The sequence below is a fragment of the Haliotis rubra genome, unplaced genomic scaffold, assembly GCF_003918875.1.
Source record: "Haliotis rubra isolate DU_JTF1 unplaced genomic scaffold, ASM391887v1 Scf25, whole genome shotgun sequence".
Classification (NCBI taxonomy): domain Eukaryota; kingdom Metazoa; phylum Mollusca; class Gastropoda; order Lepetellida; family Haliotidae; genus Haliotis; species Haliotis rubra.
This window is the reverse complement of record NW_025766558.1, coordinates 954,245-966,866: the sequence shown is the minus strand read 5'-3', so window position 1 is coordinate 966,866 and position 12,622 is coordinate 954,245. Positions and strand designations below refer to the sequence as shown.

At 41.5% G+C, this 12,622-nt stretch overlaps 2 protein-coding genes across 2 annotated transcripts; both read left to right on the top strand.

Moving 5' to 3' along the window:
* The first annotated feature begins 213 nt into the window (after positions 1-213).
* LOC124279371 (neutral and basic amino acid transport protein rBAT-like) lies at positions 214-6,796 on the top strand. Its single transcript, XM_046715184.1, has 10 exons — positions 214-752; positions 1,689-1,862; positions 2,295-2,440; positions 2,821-2,946; positions 3,909-4,013; positions 4,289-4,377; positions 4,720-4,918; positions 5,085-5,267; positions 5,734-5,850; positions 6,179-6,796. The coding sequence occupies exons 1-10, from the start codon at positions 332-334 to the stop codon at positions 6,518-6,520; spliced, it is 1,902 nt and encodes a 633-aa protein (XP_046571140.1). The 5' UTR covers positions 214-331; the 3' UTR covers positions 6,521-6,796.
* An 88-nt stretch (positions 6,797-6,884) lies between these two features.
* Positions 6,885-11,610, top strand: LOC124279372. The gene is made up of 2 exons (XM_046715185.1): positions 6,885-8,585; positions 10,266-11,610. The coding sequence occupies exon 1, from the start codon at positions 7,175-7,177 to the stop codon at positions 8,516-8,518; it is 1,344 nt and encodes a 447-aa protein (XP_046571141.1). The 5' UTR covers positions 6,885-7,174; the 3' UTR covers positions 8,519-8,585; positions 10,266-11,610.
* Positions 11,611-12,622: the final 1,012 nt, after the last annotated feature.

Sequence of the window (12,622 nt, the reverse complement as noted above, 5' to 3'; positions counted from 1 at the left end):
ATATTACCTTTATGATGCATATGTTATAACATTTGATCACTATAGTTGATGTATCCAACACATTAAAAATTAATGTTAACAACAACCACAAACCACAGAATGTTTGTCATGGTTTTGTTAAAGTTATAGTTGGTTTGATAAGCTATGCCCTCCCTATGAAATAATGAACTGGTCCATTCTAAAGACCCGGATGTTGACCTCTAGTCAAGACTGAGTGCTATTTCATCAGACCTAGTTCGGAAGAGGAGACGCACGGTGTGGTAAAGTGCCGTTCTCATTCAACGCCGTCTAAGAGCTACAGTTGTGTATATTTTAGTTAAACTTTGTCAAAATGTCGGACGAGAATACAAATCACGACGAAAAGGTACCGATCAAGGAGGCCGATGCTGTAAATGCTGAAGTCGACCTTGATGACTCGAAAGCCAAATTTCTGAATGGCGGTAAAGGCATGGATGAGTCCCATGTCGAAATTGAAGTTCCCTCTGAATCCAACGAATCTTTCGCTGGCCTAGGGAAAGATGAACTGATGCAGTATGTGAACGATCCTTTTTGGAAACGACTCCGTATCATCTTGTTCGTCCTCTTTTGGGTCGGCTGGATTGCGATGTTGGCGGCAGCCATTATCATCATCGTCCTGGCTCCTCGATGCGCTTACCGCCCCGACCTGAAGTGGTATAACAAAGAGGCCGTCTACAGCGTCTACCCGAAGAGCTTTATGGACAGTGATAAAGATGGAAAGGGAGATCTCGGTGGTAAGTTTTGAAAAAAAATGTATCAGTAGATTCAGGCTAAATCAAGTATATTAACCTTTAGGACATGTATGCCCGCCCTAGCTACCATAACCATTATTGCTATGACAATGGAAGTCTAAATATGGCTTACCTAGACTCTCTGCTGTGGAGAGTGATTAGTTAGACAGTCTATGAATCTATACATACTTGGAGTGGCTACTCATAGGTGGCGAGTTTCTTGCATGATAACCCATAGGGCTGGGACGGGTCCAAATTTTCTACCCGGGTACCCCACCCACTATTACCCTACCCTACCCGGGTATCCGTTATGATAATTCCTGACATCAAATTTGCAAGAAATGGCAATATATTCTTCAGCTCGGAGGCTAAAATTTCGAGTTTTTTCGTTATCTTGTATATATTAAAAAAGTGACTGTACATTATGTCTAAATCTTCAAACACAATACAACATTTTAATCATGAAAGTATATTAATCTATTAGTCACATGAGCATGAGCCCACCCGGGTGACCCGTCCCAGCCCTAATAACCCTATGTGCTGGGGATTCGCGCTACATTTATCTGAGGGTGCTACATTCCTCTTACATGCAAGGATCCAAGCAGTATTAAGCAGGCCTGCTATTATGCTGAAGTATTTGTCAAAACTGTAATAACTCACTCATTCGCCATTTTTATGGCCTTTTTAGAATGGACGTGGTGGGATAGCTTAGTGGTTAAAGCGTTTGCTCGTCACAACGAAGACCTGGGTTTGATTCCCCACATGGGTACAATGTGTGAAGCTAGTTAATCCTAGTGGTTATATCGTTTACCAGTCCCGCCAAAGCCTTGTGTCCCTCACCTTTGATATTGCTGGAATATTACTACAAGCTCACTCACCTCAACATATTATCAATAAACTTACAGTCAACTTATCAGTTGCTTTGTTCATGAATTGCAGGCATCGAGTCCAAGTCGTCCTACGTTACGGATGTTCTTGGAGCTAAAGTCCTTTCACTTGGATCCATCTACAAGAAAGACACAGGAAATGGAATCATTGACCACAAGGATGTTGACCTAGTGCTGGGCTCAATAGAACAGGTGGATGCCATGTTGGCCAAGTTCAAGAAAACAGGTAATTACACGTCTTTAGTCATATTCATGTACACCATCAATTTACTCTGTATCGTATATAGTATGAGATGGTGAATAAAATTGTCAGATGTTCACACAACTTCAGGAAGTCTTAAATAGTGAAAACACCTTGACAGAAAGCTTTTCTTATCACATGGTATTCATGTCACAGTTTTTTTTCAACTTTCCACATCAGCCTATATATATCACATGAATATCTGTGTTGAATTTGAAGGTGGTTGTGTTACTCCTAGATACATGTGATACATACTTTGAGTGGCTGAGTACTTGTAGCAGTCTTACTATATTTGGAACCAGTGTTGAGGAAACCTCAACCACTACCCAACACATGTAAATTAGATGTAGCCTATGCTTGACATGTTTATATGTGATTGTCCCTACGTGTCTGATTCTTTTGTTATGTTTTCTTTAGGTGTGAAGATTGTCTTGGACTTTGTTCCAAACCATACAAGCAAGAACAGCACCTGGTTCATGGAATCCAGAAAAGGCAAGAGTTCCAAGTATGGTGACTACTACGTGTGGGCTGATGGCAAGAATGGTGGACCACCAAACAACTGGGTAGGAACTTGTACCCTTAACCTTGTCATGACCAAAACATTTTCTTTGTCAATTATGGTATTTTTGTCAAATCCCCACACACAAGTCTGTCTTAAAGTATTGGATTACCTAAGTTTCCTAATAACTTGTGGCCAGTGAGAGCCATACTTTCAGTTCACAGAGTGGTAACAGATTTATTCCTCAGTGGTTTTAGATTTCTGACTGGTTGTTTTATTGATTGTTTGTTTGGTGGGGTCAGACAGAAAACTACTAGTGTGTTAACTGCATTTATCATAGGAAAAGACTCTCTCTACGCCCTGACTAGCCCAATGCTTCAGTTAGGATTAACATCTCTGATCAAAGAGTTTTCCTGTCTGATTGTCTTAACATTTGTGTTCCAGGAAAACGTGAATGGTGGCTCTGCATGGCAGCTGGACTCCACCCGCAACCAGTACTACTTGTGCCAGGCTGGCCCCGAATACCCGGACCTCAACCTGGAGAACAACGATGTTATGATGGAGATGAAGGTCAGGCTCACTGCTACTCTGTCAGTTGTGTCACATGTTTCATGTTTTCTTCAGGATATTACACAGGGATGAGACTTTCTGTGGATTTGTTTTGTGATACATGCCAACACAATATATACATTGATTCCTCCAGACCGTGGCTATCTTTCAGTGTTTTGTGATACATGCCATCACAATATACACATTGATTCCTCCAGACCGTGGCTATCTTTCTTTTGGTTTCTGTTAAAAAGATTTGTTCTCCTTATGCATACAGGATAAATGTGAGTCTATGATAAAGATGATGGGTTCTCTGCACCACAGTGTTATGGTGAGATAGAGATGATGGGTTCTCTGTACCACAGTGTTATGGTGAGATAAAGATGATGGGTTCTCTGTACCACAGTGTTATGGTGAGATAAAGATGATGGGTTCTCTGTACCACAGTGTTATAAAGATGATGGGTTCTCTGTACCACAGTGTTATGGTGAGATAAATATGATGGGTTCTGTGCACCACAGTGTTATGGTGAGATAAATATGATGGGTTCTCTGTACTACAGTTTATGGTGAACATCTATGACCTGCTGTAGTGGTTTTCTTCTGTCAAATATCTTCAACTCACTTCACTCATTATTTTGAGTTCTTCTTACATTGTTGCAGGAGATGAATGAAACATTTTCAGGTGCATTAGTGTTCTAAGATAGTGTTCAAGATTAGGGATGAAAATCCAAGATAGTATTTGTCCTAGTCCAAATGTGATACATTCTCATGTAGGCAGGCCTTGCGTCAACTTCAAGGCAACATTTAAAAGGACTTGCGGACCCTAAATGAGTAACACTAAATGATATTTTGAAAACACCAATGACTGTGATCTGTTGACAGCCTTGTGGTATTAAAAGGTGTTCTGTTGAATTTACACCTTGAGTTTTGCTTGTAAATATTTCAAGGGATTCATGTTAACTTTTTTGTTTTACTTAACAGGAAGTCTTGAAGTTCTGGCTCAGTAGAGGAATCGCAGGATTCAACCTGAAAGATGCCAGCCTACTTGTAGAGAACCTGAACACAACGGACCCAGATGATGAATCGGTAGGTCAGAACCAAAAACAGATAATAATTCAAGTCCACAGATCCTCCTGAAGGGTCCACATATCCTCCTGAAGGGTGTTTAAGTTTTCATTCTTAGGGGAGTTGTGTAGGGAACTAGTGATAGCTGTCAACTTAACTAGTGACCAGATTCAAGTGATGAGAAGTTACTTTAAAAGGAATGTGACCAGTGTGCGCACATATAGTTTGAATGCAGAAAATAAGTTCATCATCTCCAAGGAAGCACAAATACAATAAACTGGCTGTGTTTGTTTCAGACCCATGTCAATTACCAGGGCAGCATCCCAGTTGTCCAGGCTTTCCGTGCCGTTATCAATGCCTACTCCGACAAGCCTGGCAGAGAGAGGTATGTTGTTGATCTATGTACAAGTCTTTCTTTGTTGCTGTCTTAACCAAAGGTTAGAATTTCAAAAATGTCACTTTATCTGAAGCAGAGCATCGGATTGGTTGAACTCTTCTGGTGGCCATTACCCCAGTGTAGTATCACCAATATTGAGTAACCGAATATTTAGACGCTAATAGTCACTTGCCAGAGGAATGGCATTGCTTGTTTGCTAATAGTGGTGTTGATATTATTCTCCAACACGTTTTCTACATGTCTTGCTCTGCCATTATCTTCCAGTCTCCCAGACTATACAGACTTACATGTCACTGCCATTTGTTAATAGTGTTCTGTATATATCCCCAGGGTGCTGTATTCCTCAATTGATGGCACCAAGAACCAGACCATGGCATACTATGGCACATCTGACAAACCTGGCCTTCACATGGTGGTGGGAACTGGTCTGGTGTCACAGCTTACCACCGCCTGTGATGCACAATGTGTAAAGAAGATGCTGGATGATGAGCTGAACGAAAATACTGTCAACAAGTGGCTGGGATGGATGGTGAGATGGGAACATACACATGAATTATATTTAATTTGTAAATAAGTAAATTTCAGCTTTAGTTCGGGAAAACTATTCAATGATTGGTCTAGGTGACTTACATGCCATTACATTCACCTGAAGTTTCTGTCCTTCAAATTGTTTCAACTTGTGTTTATCTTTACAGCTAAGTGATGGTGACAGCAGCCGTGTGAGCCAGAGAATGGGGGCCAAGGAGATTGCAGCAGCTGTGTTGCAGTTGATGCTGCCAGGGACACCCATCATGTACTATGGAGATGAGGTTGGCATGAAGGATGGAACCTTCACCACTGCACAAATATCCGGAGTCAGCACAGATGTGGAGGAGTTGGTAAGTGGGACTTCGTCATTGTCTTATTACTACAAGGTCATGGAAAGACATCAAGTTTTGGGGAACACTCTTAACATTACCCAAGACTGGTATAGACACTGGGTCTGTATATTGGTCTCAAGCAACGAATACTTGTAGGGGGCTTAATGTATAGGAGCATGCAGTGCATTTTCAATCAATTTAGCATGATTCAGCTTGCTAGGCATGCTAAACTGTGGATCTGTTTTCCTGACAACATTTCACAACCACTGATGAGTCAACAGTGTGTTTGTGTGATTGAACCCTGTCAGGAAACCCCGACACTGCACTAGCTGTTCCCAGAACACCTTCAGAGTACTCATACAGATATTTCCCAAAATTGTTTAACACTTCAATGACACGGAGTTGTTACTTCCACTGACTTTCTATATATATACTATCTATATAACACAGCAGTATTGAAATGAATGTCATTTTTGTGTTTCAGGGTCGTATGAAGTACCGAACACCCATGCAGTGGAATTCTAGAGAGAATGCCGGCTTCACCGAAGCCTCATCACCATATCTGCCAATCAATGCTAATTACACACAGAATAATGTAGCTGTAAGTAACAGTCAGTTGTACTTCCACCTCTTAACAAGAAAATGAGGATCTGTTGATAAGGATGCCATGTTGCTACATCCATCCATGGTCAATTGATCCTGATGATACATACAAACCGGTCACATACTTTTACATGCTTTACTTAAGGAGTTTTAACCATTAATTCCAAAAGAAAACTTCTTGTTTGTGTGGTGTGTTACTGAGTGTTTAGGCACTGACTGTTATGACATGGGTAATACTGTGTACTGAAATTAAACTGATGCAAGGTTTTGTGTGTTTTCTATGTGTTTATGGACAAACTATCATTTAAATTCTCTATATCTTTCAGTCTGAAAGAGCTGTCTTCAGGAAAAAGTCCGTGTTTGAAAAGGTTGCTGAACTGATTAAACTACGTGATGCTGAATCCCTCCAGTTTGGTAAGACCACCACAGGACTCGTCAGTGACATGGTCTACTTTGTGCGCAAGGCTGAAGGCTTCCCTGGCTATTTGGTGGTCATCAACTTCGGATCATATCCTGTCAGTCATCTGTTCCAGGGCGATCTGTTCTCTGAGACAGCTACTGTGCTGTTCCACTCTCACCAGGAGACAAATGTGGGCACTGTCAACCTCCAGAACAAGTACTTGGAGGTACTCGGCGGGGGAGCAGTTATCCTGAAACTACATGGTTGACAAGTCAAGACAGTGTCTTGTTGACATTAGTTGGAGTTTTTGGGAACACCATTAGTTCAGCAACTGAACTACAACCTTGAGATTGTCCGTTAATGGTTCTCATACATCATACTATTCATTTTAAGTTGTTTAAGAATTTGATAAGGGCATTTATAAGAATATGTTGGCATTTGAAAACTTACAGTAAATATTGCCAAGAGACACAGAGGATTCTACGTCCTCATGTACATGTTCACACATAACTAGAATAAAGCGTAATGTTTCGTTGAGTGAGTACCTTGAAGTGTATGAGTTGTCTATATATGACGGAGGTATAAAATATAGGCAGATATGCCTCAGTGTATGGTCTGGTTGACATTCAGGATTCCACCTCCCTATTCCGTACTTCGGAATCCCATGAGATGTGCGCATGCGCAATTGCTTCAGTACGCTCGCGTTTTTGCTTTAGTTCAGAAGAATTTACGTCGCTCTCATATTTTATCTCTCAGCGCTTGAGATAAGAGGTTTGTTTGGAAGAAGAATTGTGGGAACTACGAGTGTAGTCCCAGTGGTGATTAATCTCGAGTCTTTTGGGGTAGACACGCAGTGTCCGTGGTGAAAATTGACTCTTTTGGTTTTTGACCGAGACGGCCCCTGGTCGTGGTCATCCCTGTCATGGCGGCTCCCCTGGGGTCAGACAAGGGACCAAGCACTGACTTGGAAAATACTTCTCGACAGAGTATTTTTGAGATTGTGGACAATATCAGAGGAACTTTGATCAACCCAACCACTCCTGATCTAGGTATGTCAAACTGTGCACAACTTTCTAGTCCCTCGGGGACTGGACAACCTCAGGGGTCGAAGGTCAGTGACAGGGTTGAAGCCACAGATGCCGTGGACCATCAGACTGATAGACAGCCGTCTTTCTCATGGGAACACTGTATGGAATTCATGATGGCCAGTCAAAGAGCTCAGTGTGCTTCTATGGAGAAAATCATTGGATCGGCTATTTCTAACTTTGGGAAAGTTATTTCTCAGCAAGGGGTTTCGGGTGGTACCGAGCAGACCCGAAGTTCACAGATCGTGGCTTCAACTTCGGTGAGTGGAGATGGCACCGGAGATTCCCGAAGTGGGGCGGATGCAACTTCCGGGGATAACCAACATGGCGGCGCCCGTGATGTATACAGTGACGACGAAGGGCTTGTTGGAGACGATTCTGAGTCGGATTGTTTTGATTCCCTTCAATCAAACCTGTGCGAAACCAAAGAAAACCCCGAGGACGACAATATCATAACTCTTATGGCTGATTTTCATGAGTTCTTTGGAGAAGACGACGATACTTCGGAATCGTTGAGAGAGGACCTGGCCAAATCAGTGAATGAGGGTATGACTAAGAGCCCGCACATGGGAAAATTGAAAGAGGTGATGGGGAGATACAAGAGACCTAAGAATTGTGAGGCATTGAGGGTCCCAAAGGCCAATGAAGAAATATGGCAACAGGCCAAACCGGCTACGAGGACTAGAGACTTGAGGGCCCAACAGACCCAGGGGTTAATGGTGAAAGCCATGATTCCCTTAATCCAATTAACAGATGCACTCATGAGTGCCATAGTCACAAAATCAGAAGTGGACATTAAAGACACACTCATGAAAGCTACTGATTCAATAAGACTCCTTGCAGGGGCTCATGGCGATCTAAATACCAAGAGACGCGAAGGGTTTAAACCTGATCTCAAAGGCCCCTACAAAAACTGTGTTTTGCTATGCCAGGGAAGAATTCAGGAACATATCTGTTCGGGGATGAACTTGGAAAACGCATCAAAGACATTTCTGATGCCAGTCAGCTTGGGTGCAAACTTGGCCAAGGCACATCATGGCAACCTAGTCGCCACAGATATAGGGGAAATCAGAGATTTGACCCCTACAGGCAACAGACACAACCCATCAGGACAGGAAAGGGTTTCCCCAACAAGGTTAAGAGCTCCAGGGGCAGAGGAAACCAACATGGTGGTTTTTTAAACCGACGTCCCAGGGAGGACAACTTCAGAAAATAGCGGAAACACTAGACAGTGACAATAGTGCAGAGGTGAGAGACTTATTACACAGTCTATCTAATGTGCCACAGAATTTCACTGCAGGCAAAACTAAGCAGTTTGTGCATCATTGGTACAGTGTGACATCTGATAACTGGGTTTTATCTAGTGTGGCAGGAGTTAGTATTGACTTCCTTGAGTTGCCAGTTGAACATTATGTACCCAAACCTATCTTGTTTAATGAACAGGAATGGCACCAAGTAGACTGTGAGATCAATGAAATGTTAGCCAAGGGTATCATTGTTGAGTGTTTCCATGAACGTGGGGAATATATCTCCAACATTTTCACAAGGGTTAAGAAAGACAATTCCTTGAGGGTTATCCTGAACTTGCAGTCACTTAATGGTATCGTGGATGCACACCACTTTAAGATGGATACTTTCAAATCTGCCTTATATCTTGTTCGCCAGGATTGCTACTTTGCATCAATTGACCTGAAAGATGCTTATTTTTCAATACCGATCAGGCCTAGTGATCAAAAATACCTGCGGTTCTACTGGAATCAACAACTATACCAATTCACATGTATGCCTAATGGACTATCTTCAGCCCCTCGAACATTTACAAAAAATCTTGAAACCTGTTTTCTCTACAATGAGGAAGCAGGGTTTTTCCAATAGTGCTTATATTGATGATTCAATACTGGTTGGGGAAGATAAAAAGCACTGTGCAGACAATGTCACTCAAACTGTTCGATTACTTGACAGATTAGGTTTCACCATTCATCCAGAAAAATCTGTGCTCACACCAAGTAAAGTGATTACCTACCTTGGTTTTGTTATAAACAGTCAGACCATGACTGTAAACTTAACAAAAGAGAAAGGGGAGAAAATTGGCAACAGTTGCAAGAATGTGTTGAATAAGGAAAGTGTGTCAATCCGAGAACTTGCGTCTTTAGTGGAGCAGCTCAATGCCAGTGGATATGGCATGAAACATGCACCTATTTTCTTTAAGAGAATTGAGAATTTTAAAAACAAGAGTTTGTCAAGGTGTAATGGCAATTATGAAGCAATTGTGCAGATAGATGAGGTATGTAAATCAGATCTGCAGTGGTGGATAGACCAAACAGGGAAATGCCCCCAGCCTATTACCATTCCACAACCTGATGTTGTAGTACAGTCTGATGCTTCAAAGAGAGGCTGGGGGGGAGTGTGTGGCAACGATAAAACAGGTGGGCTGTGGTCAGCTATGGAAAGTGAGAGACACATTAATTATTTGGAAATTTATGCCGCCTGGCTTACACTCCAATCTCTGTGCAAAACCTTCCGCAACACCCATATTAGACTTATGCTGGACAATACCACAGCAGTGGCTTATACCAATAATATGGGTGGATGTAAACAGACTTGTAATGATATTACGAGGCAGATGTGGTTATGGTGTAAGGAGAGGAACATTTGGTTAAGTGCAGCACACATACCTGGTGTTGATAACTCTGAGGCTGATTGGTTTTCTAGGAATACAAGGGATGATACTGAATGGAGGTTAGATACTGATGTGTTTGGGACATTAGCTAAAGTATTTGGTATGCCTGAAAGAGACTTATTTGCATCAAGGCTAAATAATCAGGTGGAGAGATATGTATCATGGTCCCCAGATCCAGGGGCAGAAGCAATAGATGCTTTCACATTGTCATGGGCAACCTGTTATAATTATGCTTTCTGCCCATTCAGTGTGATTGGACGAGTAGTTCAGAAAATCAAGATGGAGGCAGCAGAAGCTCTCATGATAGCACCCCTATGGTCAACACAGAGCTGGTTCAATTCGACTGTCGAATTGTCAGTCGACTGTCCTCGATTGCCGCCCAAGTCCAAGCACCTCCTGACACTCGGCCATCTACCACTGAAAGTACACCCACTACTTCAACAAGGCAAGTTGAAACTGGCGGCCTTCCGCTTGTCCGGGAAGTCCTGCAAGGTCAAGGAATTCAGGGCTCTGCTGCAGACATCATCTTGCATTCATGGAAAGGTACCACCAAGAAACAGTATAGGACATATCTGCGAAGGTGGATGCAATTTTGTTGTGAAAGGGGTATTAATTCCATTTCACCATCTTTAAATGATGGTTTGAGTTTTTTGGAGCTTCTTTATCAGAAAGGACTGAGTTATTCTGCTATAAATTCAGCACGGTCTGCGTTATCATCTGTAGTAAAAGTAGATAATGTGCAATTTGGACAGCATCACCTTGTCATACGATTTATGAAGGGTATATTCAATTTAAGGCCTAGCTTCCCCAGATATAACGTCACATGGAATGTATCTGTTGTTTTGCAATATCTTAAAGCACAATCTGACTCAGATTTGAAAGAGCTTACTACTAAGTTGGCTATGTTACTGTTATTATTGTCAGGACAACGTGTTCAATCCCTCCATTTGATAGACTGTAGAAATGTAGATATTGTAGACAATAGTATTAGGATTAGATTTGGAGATTTATTAAAGCAAACAAGACCTGGACACCATCAAGGGGAGATAACCATCCCTGGATTTTCAGACAATAGATTATGTGTTGTTAAGTTGCTCAAAGACTATGTTCATGTGACTAAAGACCTCAGAGGAGATGAAACTGCTTTGTTTATTGCAGTACAAAAGCCTCACAAACGAGTGAGCAAAGACACTATTTCCCGATGGATTCGAGGTGTTCTTGCTGCTGCAGGAATAAACCTGGCAATGTTTAAGCCTCACAGTGTGAGATCAGCCTCAACAAGCGCAGCTGCAGCTGCCAATGTGCCACTCGCCACTATTTTGAGGACTGCTGGTTGGAGTAACCAATGTGTGTTCAGGCAGTTCTATGATAAGCCTATATCTGACAATGGACAATTCGGAGAGACTTTATTGTTAATGGCTCAGAATGATAACCCTTAAGGTTAAGTCTCACCACAGAAACACTTATTACCTTGTTTGATTTATTGCATAATGACAACATGGGTTGTTTATTTGTCTTTTTCAATTGATCAGTCAGTGTTGTGATCATATGTTTTAGTAGTGCCATGTTGACCTAGTAAATTTTGGACAGCAGTGATCTTGTGTTTTGTTGTGGATTATGTTGAAAATATGATTTTCTCTAAACATCTCATGGGATTCCGAAGTACGGAATAGGGAGGTGGAATTATAAAATTAAACGAGACTTACCTGTAAGTTGAAGTTTGATAATAATTCCACCGACCTATGGAGTACTGAGGGATCACATGCCCACCCTTCCCATCCCTGGGATTATTGGTTAAAATCATATTTTACTTTAAAAACTGAAGCAATTGCGCATGCGCACATCTCATGTGATCCCTCAGTACTCCATAGGTCGGTGGAATTATTATCAAACTTCAACTTACAGGTAAGTCTCGTTTAAAGTCTGTTTGACTAGAAAGTGTCCCCATGAACTGCTAAATATATCAGTTTAGAAAGGTAGTTAATAAATATTACGAGCCAAGATGTTCATGAATAACCTATACCCAAACACCTTTACATCTATCAAAAATTGCCATGCATCACAGAAAAGGTTGTTTAACAAGCTATCATCATTATATATAGTATGACCAGAAATTATTGAGAATTTTAGGAATATGTTTAATTGGATTTCTAGTATAAACAATCTTGACCAGCTATCAAGTGCTTGGTTTCATTCAAGAGAGACAGCTCTGTTAATCCTTTTTCATTAGTTTGTGAAGAGTTATCCCCCTTTGTTTACTTGCTAGCAGACGACATTTTCAGTGATCCTCAGTAGGGATGATTTAGAGAAGAGGAAGTTGATTTTAGAGTATTATAACAAGGACATCAGATCAGTTAAAGTGATTTCAAGTAGGACAGACATCCCTTTGTCCACTGTTTATCGTGTTTTGAAATATATTGCAAATGGATGTGGCATTGAGCACAAGGGAGGCGCAGAAAATTGACTGTCGGTGACAGGAGGTGGCTTGGTATTCTTGTTTCTAAAAACAAACGAAGGAGTTTAGAAAACTTAAGGCAGGATATGATTGATAGAGGAACTGTGGCTGTCTGTAAGGAGACAATTTGAACTGAGCTGCATGCAATGG